Genomic DNA, 21,663 nt, shown 5'->3' on the forward strand with positions numbered 1-21,663 from the left:
TTTTACTGACAATCATACTTCTTCCGGGATGAAATCCTCTAGTCATCCTTGGTACATGAAAGATAAGAACAGAATGGTCTTCTGGTGGTAAGCTCTTACGAGCCCTCAGGATTCCTCGGAGTGAGAAAAGTGGAGGAGAGTGTAAGGCTTGCAGGCTTACATTTGTCAGAACGTGACATCAACACCAAGCCCGCACATTACTGGACCAAGTGTCCCGCGAACTTTTGCCTGGATTATAAAAAACCATCAGTTTGCAGCTCCACCGATTCTCAGCTCATCTGGGTTGACATACTCAGCAAATCAGACATCCTTCGGCACCAACCGCCGCAATGACGACCCCGACTGCGGATGTCTTGGCCATCGCGAATCTCCTCAAGCGAGAGCGCTTTTATCGTGATACTGCACAGTGGGAACTCTGTCGAGCAACGTTCCACCCAGATGCAAGCGCCACACACATCAATGTCGCATGGTTAGTCCAGATGCTAGATCACTAAGCAAGACCGTTCGACAGGCAAACTAATCACGTCCTCCAGGTACGAAGGCAACGTGGACGAATTCCTGCGCAAATCAGCCCACATGCACAAAGGCAAAGTGAACATCATCCACGCTTCCTTCGACCCCGTGGCAATCCACGTGCTCGGCGACCGGGCCATCAGCGAAGCCTTCTGCCTAGTCACCAGCGCCGTCACTCTCAACGGCATCGACTACGAACTTGCCTCTCACATGCGCTTGTTCAGCCGCCTGCGACGCCTAAGACTGTCTGACGCCCAAACCCAACCCCCCAACCCCCCCAATCCCAACCCCAGCCCCAACCCTAACCCCAACAATCACGATGATCATCAGCCCACCAGCAGCAGCAGCAGCAGCAACCCTCAGCCCAACCCTGACAGCGCTAGCGAGTGGCGCATTCTCAGCGTGGAGTCCAGCTACGTGCGAGACCGCCTCGTCACCGCCTTCCCTCACACCAGCACCAGCGCAGGGCCCGACGCGACGGTGCCGTCCGCGCTGACAGCTGACGTTCAGGCCTACCCGAAGGCTTACCGCAGCCTGGCGCTGGTGATGCTGACCCGGGGTTTAAAGCCACGACCGGACTTGCCACACGAGGATGAACCGGACACTGTCAGACGCTTGGCTGACCGGAATGGGGAGTTTTTGCGAAATGCCGAGGGTCGCGTAGTGGGGTGAGGGAGAGGGGCAGGCACAGGGGGTGGGTGGGGGGTGGTCTCACTTTCTGCACCCTGATCTTTAGTCATTTTAGATCTCGACAAGGTATACTTTTTTCGGTTTGGTAAGGGCAGGACAGGAGGGAAGGAGGGATTCGAATCGTCGGTTCCTTAGCTAGAATGCCATGTGTGCAACAGGTACAAACAATAGTGTGAAGCTAGAGGGAGGGAGCTAAATTAAGTGGCTAAGCTATCTAACGGTACCTAGAGCAGTGCATCTTGACGTGTGCGTGGCAGATTGCTATCGCTGGTACCTAGCTAGCCAGTAAACTAGTCTTTAGTCTTCTATTCTTCTAGTCAACAAATAAAGATATGTGATATTGAAAAGTGGTCTCATCAGGCATTATTCACAGTCAAGGAATCAATCATCCCAGACCTTCAGTTTTGTGGGCCCTGCCCTTCCCTTCCCTTTCCTTTCGGCCTAAAGTGGATTCCGGCTCCGATTGCTGTCATCTTCTACAAACGAGGATATCCTGGCCTGTTGACGTGGTCATCGTTCTTCGGCCTGCGTTACTCCATGAGGTGAAGAAAATGAGATAGCAAATCGGAGGAGCGATGAGGGCGTGAAACAGGGTCTTTGCTCTTCTCAGATTGTCAGTTTGAAGCTTAGGTGCATCAGAAAGTTTCCGTTGACAGAAGGGCGACGAGAGTGTTGAGATCTGCTTGAATTGCGAGTTCCAGTATCGGAGAATTGACACGTGATGCCATGTTCATGTATGTCGGTTGAACATTTCGGTCGGGATGGTCTTGGAATAGGGATTGAATCTTGTTGAGGATGGCCCTAGAATATGGAATCAATCGGGAAATTGAGATGCTACAGTCAATCCGTGTTCGTCTCCATAATGCCAAAAATTGCTTCTATTCTATCACCTCTGGACACTGAAATCTCCGCACTTTCCCCACAACCCCATCCCCAACTTCTACCCCTTCGCCTTCACTCTCAACAACGCCTCCGCATTCCCATACGCCACCCCCCTCAACTCCTCCTCACTCAGCAACCCACTCGCCTCCAACTTCTCAAACCACTCCCTCCCCTTCCCATTACTCTCGAACGGATAATCCACACTATACAAAACCCTGTCCACCTTGGTATTCTCCACCAAACACTTCATCGGCCCCAAACTCCACGCCCCACTGGTCGTCACCCAAACATTCTCATCCCACACCCTCCTCAACCCCCGTTCCCTCTTCCCCCACCCTCCCCACCGCTCACTCATATCCTCGCACCGCTCCAACATAAACGGGAGCGTCTCCCCAAAATGCCCCACCACCACCTTCAGTTTCGGAAACCTATCAAAAACGCCCGCACAGAAAAGCTTCAGCACATGCAACCCGACATCGCCATGCCACCCATACCCGGCCGCGCCCAGACTAATCCCCACATTCAGCGGATACGCGCCCATGAAGCCCTTCGCCGCCTCCATCGACGGGAACGTCGGATGCAAGTAGATCGGCACGTCGAGCTCGCACGCCTGCGACCACAGCACGTCGTACTCCGGCCCATCGAAGTGTTTGCCGTTCGCGTGGTTGTCGACCAGCGCGCCGACGAAGTGGTGCGACGACACGGTGCGGGCGAGCTCGAGCGCGCTTTCTGACGGCGAGCCGACGGGGAGCACGGCGAAGGCGGCGTAGCGCTCTGCGTGGCCGCTGGACGCGATGGCGTGCGCGAGCTCGTCGTTGCCTAAGCGGCAGTTTTCCGCCGAGGGGCTTCCTGTGCAGGAGGAGGCTTGTTAGGAGGGATGGAGGGATGAGTGGTGACGGTGTGGAAGAGCTCACCTGGAGTGAAGGCGTGGGAAATCACCTGCAGGGCGATGTGCCCGTCATCCATGGAGGCGAGCCGCTCATTGCCGACTTCGCGCAGGCTGTTTGCGAGGCCGGGGATGGCGCTGAGTTGATGCTGGAAGCGAGGGTCGAGGGAGGAGAAGATCGCGGAGGAGTAGTAGTGCTCCTCTAGGGCGATGAGTGGTGGTGTCATTTTCTTTGTACGATGAGGCAGAAGACTAGGGAGGCGTGGTGTGAATGATAGAGGGGATGCTTTCTCACAATATTTCGGTTGTTGGGATATGTTGTTATCGCTGGTCGTGGTGTAGGCGAAGTGTTTGGTACCCTGAAGGATTCAACCGTTAGGCTGGGAGATTGTGGAGCAAGCTGAGATGCCCTGTCGTTGTGCTGGCGAGGCGGCACGATCGAAGGATGTTTGTCGGATCCTGCACCAGGGTCTGGCTTTCTCCACATCTCGGCTGGCCGGTGTCACTGTCATGTTCTTCCATTGACATCCTCGCTCCATCGAATGCTTATTCTGATGATGGTGGAGGTACATTGATGACAAGCTTGCACAATTGGTCGAAGGGCTATCTTGTCTCACTTGATGGGTCTTGCTCTCCATTTCGTGAAGCAGGGGTACCTCGGACATTCTTGGCTCTTTCGCCACTCTTCAAGTATATCGTCACGGCAAGTGCTCTATAAGGCTATATCTTGGCTTCCATGTGGCTTCTATCCTGTCTCTCTCGGCCCTTTTTGAACCTTGAAAGTAGATTAATTTTTTTCTAAAGACGCCTATTTGTTGACGAGGCCGACGATCCTTCATCCAACAGGATGATCATTCAGGCGATCTGACTAGTTCGTCCTTAGGATAGCCGTTTGATCGACTAGTGCAAGAAGCGTGACAGTGGGTCGGAACGTAATCTTAGGTTCCGGATGGAAAGGAGCGTTGCCTCCAGGTCAGAATAGGGCATAATGTTCGGCGTCGGAACAGAACATGGCGGTCTAGGACGCCAGCGGGTCCTTGCATATTAGGGCCCTCATGTGCTGTCCCCTCGGTCACTTCCACACACCGCCATGAGATGATCAGCATTCTTATTGCTCCTGCAAGTCATAGTCAGCTCTCACGATTCTTCTCGCTCGCTTGGCACTAATGCCGCCTTCGGTTGTTGAGCCAGTGTTACTTGACCTCGCATGGAGAATTATGGAGTTCATGCATGACGTGATAACCTGCGGGCGCTCAGAGCAAGGCGTTTTGGGGTGACACAGTCAGCAACTAATTTGGCTAATCTGTACTTCATGCCACCATCACCCCCTTCCCGTCCTAAGCTGATCTCGCAAGCCGTCTTGTCACCTTGTCAGTCTTGTCAGAGGAGGGTCGTTATCCTTCGTGAATGGTCTCTCAGCTTCATCGGAGCGAGAAGAAGGATTCAGACTGTCACTATGGCCTGACTCCTCTATCAGCTGATGGAGGGTGGACCATGGGTGGCCGGCCAAATGCTACTGCGATTGCGGCGTGGTGGCTTCGTGGAAGATATATGTATTTGAGGACTTGATCGGTCAACAGAGTCCTGGGCGCACGTGGTTTTTGTTCCTGAATTCGCTCTACTGCAATATAATTCCCGACTCGCCATGCATTACGTAGCCCTTTTCGTGGCAGCGACTGCTGCATTGTTAGGAGCAAACGCTGCACAGGCTCCACAACATTGGAAAGATCTCGTCAAGCAATACCAGGATAATACACTCAAGCAACTTCCGCAGGGAAATTGTACTAAGAAGAATATCGTTACGCGTCCAGAATGGTGAGCAGCCGCGTAGTCTTCTCTTTGAATGCCATGAAGTCCTCAGACAGCTCATTCGTGTATCAGGGGCGATTTGTCAGACAAGCAGCACCGAAAATACATCGAAGCCGTCAAATGCTTGCACAAAAAGCCATCCATAATTGGTGCCGACAAGGCGCCAGGAGCCCGGTCGCGATATGACGACTTCCAAGCCGCACACATCATCAACACTCCCCTGATCCACGCCACAGGAAGTTTCTTCGCATGGCATCGGTGGTTTTTGTATCTCTGGGACAAAGCCCTCGACGAAGAATGTGGTTATTCGGGGTCTCAACCGTACTGGGACTGGTCGAAATATGTTGACCTGCCATTCAAGTCGAATCCGCTGATCGATGGCTCCGAGACTTCAATTTCAAGCAATGGGAGATACATCCCTGGTCGTAATGGAACCCTGCAGACATTGCCAGTCCCGGACTCAAGTTCAATCCCGGGGATTTTCACCCCTCCTGGTACTGGCGGCGGCTACATTTACGAGGGGCCATTTGTGAACTGGACACAGCATCTTGTAGGTCTATTTGGCAAATCGGGTCATTCGGAACTCGCTGGCTGATACTTTCTGTTCTTCCAGGGACCGTATTATAACCAAACAGTCACAAACGGCATCAAAGTCAAGCCAAATCCCGGTCCGAATGCTCTCGGATACAACCCCCGCCCAATCATTCGCGACTTCAACAACACCCTTCTCCTCCAACTCAACACCTATGACGCCGTAGTACAACTAATTGAAAACAACACCAGTAAGTTGAAATTCCCCCCTTTCCCCGTTCGCGACAAAGACCGTAGAAAAGCTAAAACGCACCAGGCATCCACGGCTTCCAGCCCTCATTCTTCGGAGGCGCCCATCTCGAAGCCCACTCCTTCATCTCCGGCGTCGACAACGATCTCTTCACCTCGCCAGGCGACCCGCTATTCTGGTTCCACCACGCGCAAGTCGACCGGATCTGGGCGATCTGGCAGAGCGCGGATTACGCGACGCGAGAGGCCGAGCTGGATGGGACCATCACGCTCACGAATGGTAAGTAAATCCAAAAATCCCTTTTGCGCGCGCGTTCGGTGGAGAGAGATATAGTAGCTGAAACTAACAATCATCGTGTAAAAAGATCCACCCAGCCGAAACGCCACGCTCAATGATATCATGCATTTCGAGTGGTCGCCGGACGTCACTCTCAAGATGGGAACGAGCGCTTTTAAGAATGGCATTTGTTATATGTATGCGTAGATAGGTGGCGACTTCGCGTAGATTTATGGATTTATGGAGTCGTTGGCAATACATAGACATAGAAGGCGCTGGTATAGATCTGGCTGCGCGAGAAAAGTACTCGGTGTTATTTCAGGTCATTAGAAACTATCGCTGCTTGGTAGTATTTCCTAGGTATATAGCTAGTGGGGGGCTAGAGAAGTGTCAACAATATTTCTGCCTTGCTGCAACGTTGAAGTCTAGCAACTATCTCAAAGTTTTTCGTAGTCTCTTTCCATTGTTGTTGTGCTCATATGTATATTGAATTTTTCGAATAGCAACACAGAAGGGCGTGAATATTTGATCAATCGACCTGTCACTTGGGGACTGTTGCAGAAATGAACTTACTAAAATCCAGAACTCCACAACCATAAGAGCATATGAAGTTATTATAACTTTTCTATCAATACAATTTCCTAACATTTCTATTGTAGTGTTGCCATTTTGCTCCTATCAGGGGGTCCTGCTATGCCATGATTCTAGCCATGCCGCTGCAAACGAGTAACCGATCCATCTTCTTACAATTCCACCACCAATTTCGTCCCACTCACACCAGCTTTGCACCTCTTCAGTGCCTCATCGATAGAACCTAGGCCCTTGCCAACAATTGTAGGAGGTGGTAGACACTTCAGCTTTCCGCTCTCCAGCGCAGGTGTCACGTAATCCTGATAGAGAGGCGTCGCAACATCGTTGACTGCGAAGATCATACCAGACTTGACGTTCTCGGGTGCATCAGCAGGTGGCGGGTGTGAACAGGCGAGATGTCCACCGCCCAATTTTTGCAAAATCACAAGATCGTTGGGGTAAGTCGCAGGGGTGGAGATAGCGTCGAAGATGCCGACGAACTCGGATTTGCTCGTCAACACGGCGTCGGTGACCTTTTCGAGGAATGCGGGGTCTTTGTGGTCGAAGACTTGAGAGGCTCCACATTGCTTGACCAGATCGTGGTTGTGGGCTCCAGCGATGGCGATGACGTTGATCCCGGCCGCGGTAGCAAGTTGAGTCGTCATCGAGCCGACGCCGGAGGAGGCGCCGTATACGATGATAGTTTTACCGGTAGATGGTGCTGGGGTCTGTAGGGTAGGATAGGGGAGTCCGAGGGCGGGGGTCAAGACGCCTGGCATACATGGACCAGGCTCTTTGACGGATAAGGCGCAGGCGGCTGCTTCGACCATGAAGGGCACGACTACACCGTCGGTGAAGGAGATTGAGGCGGGAAGGATAGATGCTTTCTTGGCGGGTACGGCCGTGTATAGAGCATTACCACCATCAGAAGGGCGACCGGTGACAAGGTTAATGCTGTGGCTGAAAGAGAAGTGAGATCAGCCTCGTGCTAGAGAAGAAGCAGGTAAGATCCATTTACCCAATCACGCGATCCCCTTTCTTGAAGCGATCTACACCTACACCGACTTCATACACTTCACCGGCCACATCGCAGCCAAAGACAGTAGGCCACTCTTTCACAAAGACGCCTTTATCCTGCATGTGATTGTCGAGGGCGTTCATGGCGACGGCTGCATTCTTCACCACGATTTCTCCCTTGGCAGCTTTTGGTAGTGGGGCATCGCCGACCTCGAGCGGGGCTCCAGCTTTCTGCAGCCATGCGGCTTGATTTGTTGGTGATGACATTTTTTCCGGCTCCTGCTGCTTCTCTGGTTTCCCCTTAGTCTGGCGTCGTCCTAGTGAGCGGATGAACTTAGAGATAGAATTCATTCAGTGCGTAGGTGATGGGAAGATACCGAATGATGAGGGTCGTCCGAGCTTCTTTAATGTATGTTTACGAGGTGCCTTCCCCGCGCTCCTGCAAGCATGACGGCAGTTCGTGCTTTCCAAGCGAATAGGAGATGCAGGACCGAAAAGGGCTTAGCGTGGTCGGTGACTTACCTAAGCTGCCTGGGACAGGTGTTGCCCCGGAATCCCATGTCTTGTTCTCTGAGTCAGCGACATTGTAGCTGAGCACCCTATATCATGTTCCTTTGTCGCTGCTTGCTTGGAACATCATAGAGCATTCCCCCTCCATTCAATTTCCACTTCAGGATACTCTACCTCCCCCAGATGATGAGAGCTCGCATGTTCACCGTCACTCTCAGTCTCGATCATGCCAGCCATCCGATTAGGCGCAGGCGATCTGCTCGAATACAATCCCAAACACAGTCTTTTGATCTGCCGAGAATGTCAGTATGCCATCCAGAAAAACGCACTTGAAAGCCACTTGCTGCGTCACAAAATCTATCGCGGAGACAGACAGCGTCTGTTGTCGTCCATTGCGCAACTTGACATCCTCGAGCCCCACCTCGTACCGTTGCCTGCACCAGGCTCTCCGCCCATCGATGCTATCCCTGTTCTATCAGGATATTGCTGCACCGCGGCAGGATGTCGACATCTCACTGCGAGTTCGAAGCGTATGAAGCGTCATTGGAGTGATACTCATGGTCTTGACGGGTCAATCCATCTCTCTGCTTCTTTTGCTCGTTCTGCAACTCTGCAGACTTTCTTCCGTGGCACCAAGGTTAGATATTTTGAAGTTGCTTCAATTCCTTCACCCCCGTCGGACTCTACTGAGGATGGCGATGCGGATGCGGACGCGGATGCTGATGAAGATGACGGCGATGATGACCGCGGAGGAAGGGGTTTGCAAAACCATACTGCTGTTGCTGTAACGCAGCCACAGCCAGACCATGTTCCAGCTCCTCCCGCTTTCACGAAATCTCCTTCTCAAGCCGAGTTCAATCTAGAAACAATGACCTATTTCTACCACTTCAGTACGATTACTTCTCTCACACTCCCTTGTACCAGGGATAGAGAGCCTGCGAAACATTACTGGAAGACGCAAGTAACCCTGCAAGCTCTGCAGCGACGGTGGTTGATGTGTGGTCTCTTGGCCATCTCTGCTTACCATCTAGCCGTCCTTGCAGACGATCCCATGACCAAACAGACCTATCTGAAGCAAGGTTTACTATTTTCCTCCGAATTCTTCGCCCACCTGGAATCCAATACAGCGCGTAATTCCGATCTAAGGGTTACTGAAACAGACGAAGAAACCAGAAATACCAGCGAGCAGCTCAAATGTTTGCTCATTTGTGGCCAGTGCGCGTTGGAGAAGTCTATGTTCAAAAGAGAAAAGTCAACTTGCTCACTGCTAGCGACCGTGTCCCTTATACGAGGCTGCGACGCACCTGTCTCCACCCTTTATTGTAACAGTGACATGAATAACACGCAAGAACATCAAATGCAGGGGGTAGTACAGACGAGCAACCGAATGCACAATGGAAACCCCTTTCCAGAGCCTTCCCCTTCCAACCACAAGACGCCTATTCTACTACTCAACCTACTTCAAGCACTTCCCTTTCGCATCGCAGAACAGATCGGGAAACCTGAAAATGGTCAGGATGTCTTCGCCACATTATCTGCTATCTCCATTCTAGTCGAGTGTTGCGACATCAGCTTTACGAGTGATGACACAGCAGCAGCTTGGCTGGGATTGTCCACGTGGTTGACAAGTGTTTCTGATCATTTCAATGGAATGCTCGAGCGTCACGAACCAGCTGCGCTCGTGGTGTTAGCGCATTGGGCTGCCATTTCGGTCAAGCGAGCCGAACTTGGTGGCTGCTGGTTCTTGAGGGGGGCGGCAAGGATCGTGGTGCTAGAGGTTGGCAGATTACTTTCTGTGAGGGGCGAGGGCGTTCTTGGGTTGGTCAAACATTTAGTGGATATTGCGCAGACTTGAAGCACGAGAGTAGCTGTTTGTGAGTTTTATGAATGGTTGGTCGCTGCGCGCCACCAAAAGGGCAAAAGTGTTTTAACCCTCAGCAATGCCGCACGACGAGGCAATAACAGAGGATAAATAAAAGCATATAACTTGGAATGAACGACTTTCAATTCATTCAAGGTCACTGCAAAAGACTGGTTTATCTAGATCGACTAACCGCTGTCCTAGCTCGACAGCATTCCAAGACTGCAAGACCCATGCTGCAAGTTGGACATAAGCGTAGGTGGTTACTTCACAGGACACTTTGTTGATTGACGTGTTGAACGTGCTCTTGTATGACACGGAAAAGGCCTTGTCACACTTGACTTTCAGACGTCCAGGGAGGCGCAAGCCTAACACATCCCAAATTCACACCACTTCTATTGTTCTTTCGGCATTGTTTTAGCTTATCATCCATCAACATAAGATTCCTCGACCATCATTTTTGTCACCTGTCCTCCTCACAATACCCCTACCAATCACTCAACAAACCACCAACATGTCGTCCCTCCAATCCTTCTTCGAAGAACGTCGCAAAAAATGCGAACAAGACCAAATCAACAAAGAGGCCTCCGAAAAAGCAGAGCGCGAAGAGAAAAAGGCCCAGATCAAAGCCAAGAAAGAAGCCGTAAAGCAAGCTCTGCTCAAGGATCCCACATCCGCTCGCGCCGTCCAAGCGAAATACGCTAAAGAGTGCAAAGAGCAGTTGGACGAGGATAAGAAGCATCGGGAGCTGATTATGCGGCGGGCAGCTGATGACCGGGTTGAACGGAAGGCGAGGGATGAGCGGGAGAGGGCAAATCGAAGGTATGCTGATGGAGGGCAAAATGGGGATGGTGGGATGCAGTGGATTGATGAAGGTGCACGCACGATTGGAGAGCCGGAGAAGAATCTGCTAAGCCGAGAGGGAGAAGGGGAGGACTATGGTGATATCTTTGAATACTCGAGCAGTGGTAGTGAAGCGGATAATGAGGATAATGAAGAGATGGAGAATGAGTCGACTGTTCGACCGAGAAACATCGTAGGGACAGAACCTCGCAACGACGACCCGTATCCAAGACGACTTGCTGGAGTGATGAACACCCCAATGTCAGGCCCTCGTAACGACGACCCGTATCCAACATCTCGAGCAGAGATTCGGGATTACGTTGCAAAGAGGGCGAACGAGCGACTTGCTGGAGTGATGCACGCCCCGATGTCAGGCCCTCGCTACAGCAACCGTCTTCCAGCACCTCTCGTAGATGACCAAGACAATGATGCTGAGATGGCCGACGAGCCATCCCGTACATCATTCAACACCTCAAGGGGTAACGATCGTCCCAACGGTCACCACCCCAACGGTCACCACCCCAACGGCAATCATCCCAATGGCAACCTGCCCAACGGCAACCAATATCCCCCACCGGACCCTGACAGACCAACCACTCAACCCTCAGCATCCGAAATCGCCGCACTTCCCGACGCGCTTTTCCGCGATCTGGACCTCGCCCGCCTCCTTCTAGCCAATCCTCCCCCCAGCGAAATCATCGCGATCTTTATGAGCGACCAATACAATGTCAGCTATGCGGTCTATTACTGGATCCATATGAATCTGCCCGTGTTCATGGAGGAGGTTGAGAGGAGGGGTTTTTCAGAGGCGCATGGACATGTGGCAGAGGGGGATTTTCTGGTGAGATGGGGGAGGTGGGTTAAGGCTGGGGAGGGCGGTTTTAGTAGGGAGTAGGAGAGTGGAGGGTTGGGGACACTGGGTGCTGGTGGGAGAATGAGGGTTTATGAAAACGGGGGTGATCTTGATACTGACTTGAAGGCGAGAGAAGGAGGGAGGGGTTCGACCTGGCTGGAAGCTCGACATTGAGATCTCATAGGAGGTTTGGGTGGGGGTGATACAATCTTACCGTGCTTGCACCAGTAATTCTCACGAGTGATTGCCCCGGGGCTTCTTACGCCTGCTAGAGCTCAGAAAGGGAGATATGAGTTCCTTTATTCTACAAGAAAAATCCAGGGGTGTGATTAAACGGATGTAGTAACCATCATGAATAAAAACATACTATCTTCTAACCCACTGTCCTTGCCCATCTAGCATTCAGCTCTGCATAACATGTTGAGGTCGAGTTCTGCTCTTCCTTCATGAGGATGAAAGGAAGCATATGTCATGTTCCTTCGATGGAGATGAGGGACACAGGGCAGACTTCGTGCTATGCTAGTCCTGCGGGATTAGAGGGATTTCAGGTTCTACTAAGTTAAAGATGGCAATGAAGGAGAAGAGGACTGTGGTAGATGGTTTGAATGAAGAGTGAGAACATTAGAGGGGTTAGCAGCCTAATATCGAGAGAGCACGCATGTCGGGAAGGAAAGGCACGGTCCATGAGTACAGTATCAACTCCTAAGTTCGCTCCCAGTGGTCCCTAAGATTCCTTTCGAGACAGTCCAATTTTTCTCTGGTAATATCTAGACTTTCTTCAAGGGCGTCCACATTCCTTTGCAAAACCACAAAGCAATGGAGCCTTGAACCACGAGTACCTCCAATTGATGCCCAATGACCATTTTCCAATCTTCCAAATACCCGACTTCATCCCTATCGGCAGTTGCTCGATCCACACCATCCACTAATCCTCCTCATCATCATTGCCAGTATCACAACGCTCCTCACAGCCTAGAGAATCCTCGCTGCCTTCGCACCCTCTTCACCTCCAGAACCCTCACCCAACCCCCCTCACAGATTCCTGTTCGAAAACATATCTTGTCTCTCATTACCTTCCTAGCACCAGCTCCAGCAAAATGGCACACCAACCCCCCCCCCTTTTTTTTTCTTCACCTGAGACCCAGTCCACAGCTCTATCTCTCCCTCACCATACCACCCAACCCCTCCGCCCTCTCCCTCTCCCACACCCAGTACGACCTTACCGGCTATCCTGTGCGTCAACCCTGTGCGAGACTCGCGCGTATCGTGCTGGGAGGCTTCAATGCTGTAACACCTCCTCCTCCCCCCTGCGTTCGTGAGAGAATAGATTCGCAACATGATGTATCGGCCCCCTTCCATCCTGGTTGAAAAGAGAGTTGGCGATCTAAGTTGGGGGGGGGGCGGGGGAGCTGAGTCGCTCCAGAAATTGCCCCCTTGTAGACAGTACGTTTTTGGACGCAAAGAAATCTGCTATCATGGGGTCTGCTTACTCCTCGCCGTTCTTTGTCTTGGCGATTTTTGAATGCTGGATCTGAGCCCTTCGACTAAAGCTTCAAGCATGGCTTTCGATCCGTGCATGTTCACGTCGACTGGCGTCTTGCTTCGCGAGCGTCACGCGGGGCAACCTTTGCTTCGTCCCATATCTTGCTCCGTCGACTTAGGCTTACCCTTGAAGATCCCGCGAGATGAAATGAGTGTGCGGATATAATGGATGTCTTTCTGGTACTGCTGGGGGTTTTTCTCGAGGGAAACAGTTGAGTTTGTTTGGCTTGATTCTTTGCATGGCCTTAGTGTTCTTGATCGTCTCTTTGTAGATGAGAACTTTTTACTGGGTGGGAGAGGGTTTGAGGCAGCTGTCGTTGCCAGTGGATGGGTCGCACGTTTGTTCGTTGGCCCTGGCTATGTCGGATATGCGGTAGGTCTTTCCGTCTTGTTTGAGTGAGGTTAGGATTTGAAGGGATATATTTGAACGTATTGACGGGAAAGGAATTTTAGTGGGAGTGCCATTGTATATGCATGTGATAATGTTTTGCGGGATTGGCCTGCAACAAAAGGCCCGTGTAAAGAGAAACGAACGATAATTGGGATAGATCTCAGCAAACAGACAATGATCAAGCGCTATGCAATGGAGCGACAGGAAGACATAAGGGATGCAAACTTCAATCAAGTGTGTTAGGCTTGCCGCAATCACTTGTATGTTGCAGAACATCATGATCTCTTGGACACTCTTGGGAGAAATCTGGACAGCCCTGGAAGAAAACTGGGCAGCCCCTAGAAGAAATCTAGGGACCCCTAGAGAAAATTTCGACGCCCTATAAGCAGCCCCCTAGTTGAACTCGCAAAGTCAGCACTCATTGAACATGCCGTTCCCTACCAGCATAACCTCATCATCAACCTGCTCACCTCATCATATCTCTCAAGCCCAAGCACCAAGCGTCCAACTCCCCCTCGGGTCACCAATCCCCCTCCCCATATCACCAACATAGCTCTTCCTCTGTTGGGCGCCTTGCCCAAGCTCCAGCTCCCTCCTCAACCCCCCCGCCATGCCGTATTGCAAAAACGTGTCCCTTTCAATATCCACAATCCCTCTGATGCGCAGACTAGCCACCAGACTGCCGCCTGCCCAGGCTCCCAACGACTCCACCGCTCTTACAACGCCAGCGACAGCAGGCTTGGCGTACTTGTCGCGTTCTTTCTGCAGGTTCACGTCTATGTCGTCAATAGTCTGCGGCTGTTCCGAAGCCGGCACTTTTGCGCCTTTCTCGTTCGTCTGTGCTTCCGCTTCTTCACCCTTGGTAGACTCTGTTGGTGTTTTGGCACTGAGCTCTTGTATGCGACGTTTCCGCTCGTCAGAAGCTTTGCCTTCTACTCCGTCGAAGCCTCTTCTGTCAATCATGGCTTTGAGGTCGCTGACAAGTCGGGACTTGAGGCCAGGTATATGGGAGCCTCCGCCTACGAAGATCAGGCGCGACATGCAGGTTGCGCGGACGTCGGGAGGTAGAGAGAGGAGTGATTTGTAGATTAGATGCGGGAGAGGCTGGTCGTGGTCATCGTGGTCGAAACGGGGTGTCTGCGGGATGAGGAGGGTGGACTCGACTGGGATTGCGAAAGACGTGAAGGGGATCTGGAGGGTCGACCGCGGGGAGTGAGGGTGCGGTATTGTTGTTAGCGTTGCAGATTTGGGGGTGGGCGTGGTCGGTTTTTCAGTGGGCGTGAGGTCGTTCAGTGATGTGTCCGACGGCGGGTCCTTGTCGGAACAGCCTTGCCGTGGATTGCACCATGCTATTCTTGCCGTTGCCTCTTCTGCCTCCTCGAGGTCAACGGAAACCTCGTCTTTGCGACTGTCAGAATCTGGCACATCAACGGGATTCTGACTATCCTGCAGTATTGCACGATGCAGTAACTGCGCCATTTTGCTAGTGACTAATCGCATTCCACGAATAGTACGATGCTGTCTGATCTTTCGGTAATCGTAGATGCTGGTCACGATCGTTTCCCTCCACCCAATGTCAACAACGAGACCTGACCTGCACCCAGCAGCTGCTGTTGACATGATAGGCGGAGAGAGCAAAGTCACGCTGGGAATCTGGAAGTTCTCGAATAGGGTATGCAATATAGTATTGAGCAACTGGTGCGGCAGCACCGAGGGCACTATCAGACATATTTTCCTCGACTTCGAGTCCAGCAATAGGTACTTGTTGTATGCCTCCCTCACTGCTCGCTCAACCTTGTCATGGACAATGCCCAATTCCAAACTCCTCAAGTCCAGGCGCCAGAGCTCTGCCTCATCGCCCCAGTTATCAAGCCGTCTCCTCTTCGTCGCCCTTTCACTGTAGCCGGGTAAATACTTTCTGTAATCCCCAGCTCTTCGCGACTCTTCACGACCAAAACCCAGTCTACATCGTGGGTACTGCTCACCAGCAAATCCAGCGGTGAGGTGTCGATTGCCGAGCTCAAGGATTACAGACTCTTCTTCAATGCGGTAACTGACTGGGGGGAGGAGAATGTGGATGAGAGCTGTCGCTGCGGCGTGTGAGGGGAGGATTGATCGAGCTGGATGTGGGATAGTTTCGGACGAGGTGCGGACTGAGGTGTGCGATCTTGAGGGTTGCCGATCGAAGTCATAATGATGAAATGTCAAGAATTATCATAAAGTCAATTGACATCAGTATTAAATTATGACGCTAGTTCAAGTGCGGTATCATACAGCTGTTTACCGGACGCGACCACGAATACGGAGGTCATTCACCGTCACCAGTTCAATCCAAAAGGGCTCAATATTGATGTCACGGCTATTCCGCAAATCCTGCTTACTTGGGCAGCTCGCCGTATCAATATTGCCAAAGTTCCTCGCGATGGCGTTGTGATTGCAGCCTCAGGATCGAGGCACGTCGTAGCGCGGCACGAGGTTGGATAAGCACTAGCTAAGGAGGAAGAGCTGAAGAATTGCTCTGCTTCACTTCTACATTGCACAGTGCAGTTTCGAGATGAGTTGTCGGTTCTGAGTACTTTCTCATTGGAATCAATCACGCAGGCTTTCCCATGGCTAATCTTCTCATGATTGTCGTTGCTCTTGCCCTCATTTATCTGACTTGGCACTTCCAATGTTTATTCACGAATTATCGAGCAGCCCGCCGATCGGGCTTCCCTGTTCTCGTCATACCATTCAATGTTGTCAATCCAGTCTACATTTTACTTGGTGCCACTTTGAGACCTCTTTTTGAAAAGTACCTGCCTGCTTTCGTATACGACTGGCTACAGCCTACCATATATGGCTGGGAATTCCGCACGCGATCTCAAGTTTTCGACCGCTTGGGTCCGTCCTTCATCCTTGTCACGCCCTACATCAATGAACTTTGGGTCGCCGATCCAGAAACAGCACACTCGATTCTGACACGACGCAATGATTTCCTTGGGTCTGAGCTGGCTGGTCGTGAGTCGATTCGGGTTCCAAATCTGCCATCAGCTGAATGAGTAATCAGGTATCATGGGGATCTTTGGTCCTAATCTAACCTCCGTATGGAAGTCTCGGCCTTTTTGTGTGTTTGAAGTGACTGACAAGGGTAGACGGAGGGTGAAGACTGGCAACGCCAAAGAAGGATTGTTGCGCCTCTCCTGAATGAAAGCATCAGCAAAGCTGTCTGGAACGAGGCCTCAAGTCAAGCCAATGCATTACTCACATCCTTGACCGATGTACAAAGTGCAAAGGGCAACGTAGGCCAAACTGATGCTACCATGGCAGGTATCCGTTCGATTGCTATCAAGGTGATTGGCAGCGTCATCTATGGTACCCAAAGCTCCTGGCAAGAGGGCACCACGGAAGCACCCAAGGGTTATCGACTGACCTATATGGATGTCATTCTCGAGGTCATCGAAAAATTGTTCATCGCAGTATTTGTCCCCACCAAAGTCTTGACGTCGCCAATCATGCCAAAAAGTATTCAACGCGTAGGTTATGCAGTCGAAGAATACCCGAGACACGTTCAGCAAATTCTCGAGAGCGAGAGAGACACTGGTCATGCAAGCCGAAAGAATCTCTTGAGCACACTGATTGCAGCGTCAGATGCCGAAAGTGCCAGGAACACAGGAGCTTCAAAATCGCGGATGTATCTCTCGGACAAAGAGCTTGCTGGGAACTTCTTCCAATTCACTGTCGCTGGATTTGATACGACGGCTAATACCATGGCGTACGCGGTCACTCTTCTGGCCTTGTATCCTGAATGGCAAGACTGGATTCGTGAGGAGATAAATGAGGTCATGCATGACAAGAGCTTAGAATACGAGGCCGCGTATCCAGTCCTTAAGCGCTGTCTTGCTTTGATGGTAACCTCCTCTTCAATTATGGTTGACCCTGAACGATCTTATCTGACATACATATGCCTTAGTTCGAGGTGCTCCGCCTCTACACCCCAATTGCACACATCCCTCGCTCCACTGCATCAGCCCAACAGCTCCCAAACCCTTCTGGTCCAGCTTATAACGTATCTGCCAACACCACCGTCTACATATCGGGTGCGTGTCTGCACGTCTCTAGTGCCATCTGGGGCAAAGACGCGCTTGGTTTCCGACCTTCTCGATGGCTAAGTCCAGAGGGCGACTTTGTGGAGCATCCGCGGTCGTCGTTTATTCCCTGGTCCACAGGTCCGCGTCTTTGTCCGGGAATGAAGATGGCGGAAGTAGAGTTTGTGGCGGTCATGATGTCGATCTTTCGGACTTGGAAAGTGGCGCCCGCCGTGCTACAAGGAGAGACGACTGAATTGGCTAGTGAGAGGTTGAGGAAAGTTGTGGCGGACTCGCATCCGAGGCTTACGCTACAGATGAATCGACCGAAAGATGTGTTATTGAGATGGACCAGACATGAGAATTAGATTGAAATGCGACTCGTTGACCGATGAAACGAGAAGTGGTGACGCCATACCTCAGTCTATTATGTTCAAGAGGCTTACGACATTACGACACATTGCATAGTAGACTGCGCGCTCAACGGCTTACTGCTATTTGCGTTTATCCAGACAGCATTGATTTCTGCCTCCTGTTGTACGACCTGCGCTATCAGGCGCGTGAATTTTGCTGGAATGGAGGATAGTGACAAAGTTCTGCTAGGACGATTCAGCAACATGGGATAATCGCCCCGTCATCTACAGTCTCTACACGAACGGAGATATCTGCTGCGTGACCTTTGGCTATTAATTCCTTGACGCCCGCTCCCAAGTGCTCACGATTCTGATAGAGTGTATTCATATACAAGGCTACCCGTGTCAAGTTTGGGAAGATTGACTTCTTTCCTACCAGGTCCAGCATGCATGTGAGACAAAGACCTGGATGCCAGATGTCGTTGTCATACAATTCCAGATGTTCTATCGAGACCGGCAACAGATGTGATATGCAAGGGTCTGGATCAAGCCAGCGCTCCCCCATCCCAACAAACTCTGTCCTCAGATAACGAAGTCGTGTCAGCTCAGACAAGTTGCCAAGACCGCCAACAGAAAAGTGACTGTAAGAGGCGAAAGTGAGCTCTTCCAAGGTATGCTGAACATGCCGGACCAAGAGCATGCTGACTATTCCCAGCATCTCATCACCTCTCGTTACAGCCTTAAGCGTGAGTGTCTTCAATGCAGGCGTGGCAATAAGGATCTGTTCCATCCAATCGTAGGACCCATGATTCTCATAGAGCTGGCCAGTAATTTTAAGTGTCGACAAATTTGACCTCTCTAGTTTAGACATTGCCCCTTTTGGTGCATTAGATTCGAAGCCGTAGATTTTAAGGCTCTGAACGGAGGGAAATGACATAAAGGTCGGAATATACTCGGGTGGCAAATTGTCACCGATAGAGTCGCGCTCGAGACGTCCTCCAATTAGGTAGACTTCACGCAATTTCGGAAGCAGCATAGCACCATGGGAATCTTTCAAGGACCGAATCAACGTCAGAAGCTTCGTAGAGTCGTGCCACTCATCTGCATCGTCCGTCACGTGCCATTTGAGGAGCGAAAGATTAGGCAGATATAGAAGTAATATGGCAATGACGAATGTCTCATCCCCACTTTCGATGCCATCCACCCAGCTTTCAGAGTGGGCTTCCGTATTGCAGACACTACGCTCAGACAGACGAGTATCCCTGTAAGCACTTTGGAAAAGTCCTACGTATCTTCCATGATAAGCCTTGTAAGACTCTTTATCAGCGGGCGCCCATTTCTGTAGCCACAGGACTTGGACGAAGAAGCCGACGTGGGGTCGTAGAAGAGAGTCCGTGAGCACATTGGATATCGAAAGCTTCGATTCCGTGAAGCACTTGGTATTCATGCTTTCCCAGTCCTTTCCAGTGTTCCTAAATACTTTCAAAGCTGGCGTTGACGCTTCACGAACATGTTTGCTTGTAGAGACGAGGTTGATCAAATCTGCTGGATGAAGCTCAAGTGCAATCTGCGCTAGCAGCTCATTTGGTAAATGATCGAGAAATGACATGTTTTCGGCTGATACGGTTGAACGTGATGAGATAGGTGAGAAACCCTGATGCAGTGACAGTGTGTGTTGGAAGCCACGCTAGGGACTCGTTCTAGTTTTTTCAATGAGATGATCAACTCTCATGCAGAGCCAGTTTGATAGGGTTTGCTGCTGGTCACTTTCTTAGCTCATTCAGTTGCCCTATGACCATGAGAGTGGCCTCTTAAAATGTCCTGAAGATGTTGTTACGAGATGGCAGTCGACCGAACGCTCAAGGACGAAGAGATGGCAGGAGGGAGAGGGTGGAATTGGGAATATATTTTAAGCGTCAAGATCGAACAGCGGGCACTTAATGTGGAACGTCAGGCAACACAGGTAGGCAAAGCAAGAGGATCCATTCTGCCGGCAGTCCAAGAGGATAAGTGAAGCTGTTTAAGCAATGATAGGAGGACTTGATACTATTCGTCGGACTACAACGACATCTTCCAGCGGGCCACAGTCATCAAGATGGAGCTCAAAGTAGATTCGTCCTCCAACCCAAGACGGCCGATATGGCAAACACCTTATCTTGGGGAACTCGAGCCAAAGGATAAAACCCTCAAGGCTCCCCCAACGATCACAATGACTTCAACTACAAGAGCGAAAAGCTAGCGCTGCGTCATCCACAAAGATGAAAATTGAAGGGTGAGCGGATTTGAGAAATGAATCGTGGGAGTGCAAGGCTAACAGCGAGCGTCACCACAGCGAGGTCTACTACATAACATCAGAGCCAGCAAAGGGGATACTAATACATCTAATACGACAGGACTATACTCAAGTTCTCTATGGTAATCCATGTTGCATTACATTGAGTCCGAGCTTACGCACTCTTACAAAACTCGCTCTTCAATATCAGCCTTCTGTCAGGCGATGGATTCCAGTAAGGCACGAAGAAGGAGCAGGATGCTCCTTTTTGATCTTTGAATTCCGGTTTACTATGATACTATATTTATTGAATAGGAGCGTGAATAATTCTTGCCAACGCTAATTCTGACACTTATATATCCTGGATCACAATTGCGGTGGCCACGGAGATTGTCAACAGCGAAACACACTCACTTTAGCTACTTTGAGAGTGAGATGGGAATCGAGGGAATCGTACCTGCAAGGTTTCTATATCCTTACCACACTGAGTGGGACTAATATACTAGCAGTAGATATTCTTGAGCTGACTTTATGCATAGACGGGAGGAGAAGCTTTCGGTCATATGAAGGGGCGAGCTAGGATAATGTCAGCCTTGTTCCATGAATATGCCCTTGTATTTAATAGAGAGAGTGATTTGGCAACACATTCGTCTGGAAACTTTGAACTCTCTACAGAAACAGCAACCAGGCAGTTTGACCTATTCACCGTCGAGGGCACACTGATAGAATTAACGGTGGGAGGAAATTCAGCTTGAATTGGTATCTTCTGGTAAGATGAGCTAAGTCTGGGGCGCAACGAAGGCCCCAGAGCACAGCTAGGTCTTCGACAACACTAGTGCCTCAATTTTCAAATTACGATAGCTGGAATGGACAGATGACGACAATCATTGCAGTCCGGGCGGTGAATAGTGAGTTTCGTGAACTAAGACTCGTTCGATGAATCTGGGGCAGGCGAGCATCATGGACATAGCAGAGCGAATCTCAAAATGCTTGAACAAGACAACGAGCTCAAGACCGATGTGTTGTGTCTCGCGTACGGTCGACCTTTCACAGACCCTTGTTCCTGCGATTGCAATTTAGGCTTGTTGAGGTGAAAGTAGACTCATCTGTCTCCTGCCGGCGGAACAGTGTGAGAATATCACAGAGGTGGAGTCGATCAATTCATTCATTTGTGGAGCCAGACATGAGAGATACTAGGAACAAGGGTAGATCAGTGTACAATATTTGAGACAATGCGATAGGTCCCTAGCCTCTCTGCGAATGAATGCCTTTAAAGGGCAAAACTAAGGCAGAATCATGCACGTAGGGTGTAGCACATTATCGCATGCAGGAGATCGGCTTTCCAGAGCTTCTCGCATAAGGAAAAATACAATGGCACGATGTTCAGCGATTTGGAAGCCGAGATACCACAAACGGCCTGACAAGCAAATGCAGAGTCTCAACAAAGTGAGTAGATCGCGGCCCCCTCTCATGCATGATTGAGAAGGCACCGAGAAGACCACTGCCGCGTGCAAGGAGAGATGTCTAGGTGAGTTGGTATTACCAAG

The 21,663-nt window shown here is 50.9% G+C and overlaps 9 protein-coding genes across 9 annotated transcripts; 5 read left to right on the forward strand and 4 right to left on the reverse strand.

Annotated features, from left to right (window-relative positions):
* Positions 1–329: 329 nt before the first annotated feature.
* Positions 330–1,185, forward strand: KY384_007257 (uncharacterized protein; the record flags this gene model as incomplete). The annotated part of the gene is made up of 2 exons (XM_044815748.1): positions 330–469; positions 534–1,185. The coding sequence occupies 2 exons, from the start codon at positions 330–332 to the stop codon at positions 1,183–1,185; spliced, it is 792 nt and encodes a 263-aa protein (XP_044667622.1).
* A 958-nt stretch (positions 1,186–2,143) lies between these two features.
* On the reverse strand, positions 2,144–3,198 carry KY384_007258 (uncharacterized protein; the record flags this gene model as incomplete). Its single annotated transcript, XM_044815749.1, has 2 exons — positions 2,144–2,934; positions 3,000–3,198. The coding sequence occupies 2 exons, from the start codon at positions 3,196–3,198 to the stop codon at positions 2,144–2,146; spliced, it is 990 nt and encodes a 329-aa protein (XP_044667623.1).
* Positions 3,199–4,616: 1,418 nt separating this feature from the next.
* On the forward strand, positions 4,617–5,848 carry KY384_007259 (uncharacterized protein; the record flags this gene model as incomplete). Its single annotated transcript, XM_044815750.1, has 4 exons — positions 4,617–4,786; positions 4,853–5,330; positions 5,394–5,562; positions 5,628–5,848. The coding sequence occupies 4 exons, from the start codon at positions 4,617–4,619 to the stop codon at positions 5,846–5,848; spliced, it is 1,038 nt and encodes a 345-aa protein (XP_044667624.1).
* A 732-nt stretch (positions 5,849–6,580) lies between these two features.
* On the reverse strand, positions 6,581–7,775 carry KY384_007260 (putative secondary metabolism biosynthetic enzyme; the record flags this gene model as incomplete). The annotated part of the gene is made up of 2 exons (XM_044815751.1): positions 6,581–7,367; positions 7,426–7,775. The coding sequence occupies 2 exons, from the start codon at positions 7,773–7,775 to the stop codon at positions 6,581–6,583; spliced, it is 1,137 nt and encodes a 378-aa protein (XP_044667625.1).
* A 385-nt stretch (positions 7,776–8,160) lies between these two features.
* On the forward strand, positions 8,161–9,789 carry KY384_007261 (uncharacterized protein; the record flags this gene model as incomplete). Its single annotated transcript, XM_044815752.1, has 1 exon — positions 8,161–9,789. The coding sequence occupies one exon, from the start codon at positions 8,161–8,163 to the stop codon at positions 9,787–9,789; it is 1,629 nt and encodes a 542-aa protein (XP_044667626.1).
* A 520-nt stretch (positions 9,790–10,309) lies between these two features.
* On the forward strand, positions 10,310–11,533 carry KY384_007262 (uncharacterized protein; the record flags this gene model as incomplete). Its single annotated transcript, XM_044815753.1, has 1 exon — positions 10,310–11,533. The coding sequence occupies one exon, from the start codon at positions 10,310–10,312 to the stop codon at positions 11,531–11,533; it is 1,224 nt and encodes a 407-aa protein (XP_044667627.1).
* Positions 11,534–13,907: 2,374 nt separating this feature from the next.
* Positions 13,908–15,616, reverse strand: KY384_007263 (uncharacterized protein; the record flags this gene model as incomplete). The annotated part of the gene is made up of 2 exons (XM_044815754.1): positions 13,908–15,544; positions 15,568–15,616. The coding sequence occupies 2 exons, from the start codon at positions 15,614–15,616 to the stop codon at positions 13,908–13,910; spliced, it is 1,686 nt and encodes a 561-aa protein (XP_044667628.1).
* Positions 15,617–16,033: 417 nt separating this feature from the next.
* KY384_007264 (uncharacterized protein) lies at positions 16,034–17,859 on the forward strand (the record flags this gene model as incomplete). The annotated part of the gene is made up of 3 exons (XM_044815755.1): positions 16,034–16,218; positions 16,591–17,314; positions 17,377–17,859. The coding sequence occupies 3 exons, from the start codon at positions 16,034–16,036 to the stop codon at positions 17,857–17,859; spliced, it is 1,392 nt and encodes a 463-aa protein (XP_044667629.1).
* A 241-nt stretch (positions 17,860–18,100) lies between these two features.
* KY384_007265 (uncharacterized protein) lies at positions 18,101–19,453 on the reverse strand (the record flags this gene model as incomplete). Its single annotated transcript, XM_044815756.1, has 1 exon — positions 18,101–19,453. One exon carries the CDS (start codon positions 19,451–19,453, stop codon positions 18,101–18,103), a length of 1,353 nt encoding a protein of 450 aa, XP_044667630.1.
* Between the last annotated feature and the right edge of the window lie 2,210 nt (positions 19,454–21,663).

This window comes from Bacidia gigantensis (genome assembly GCF_019456465.1).
Source record: "Bacidia gigantensis strain McMullin 20006 chromosome Unknown contig_255, whole genome shotgun sequence".
In the NCBI taxonomy this organism is placed as follows: Eukaryota; Fungi; Ascomycota; class Lecanoromycetes; order Lecanorales; family Ramalinaceae; genus Bacidia; species Bacidia gigantensis.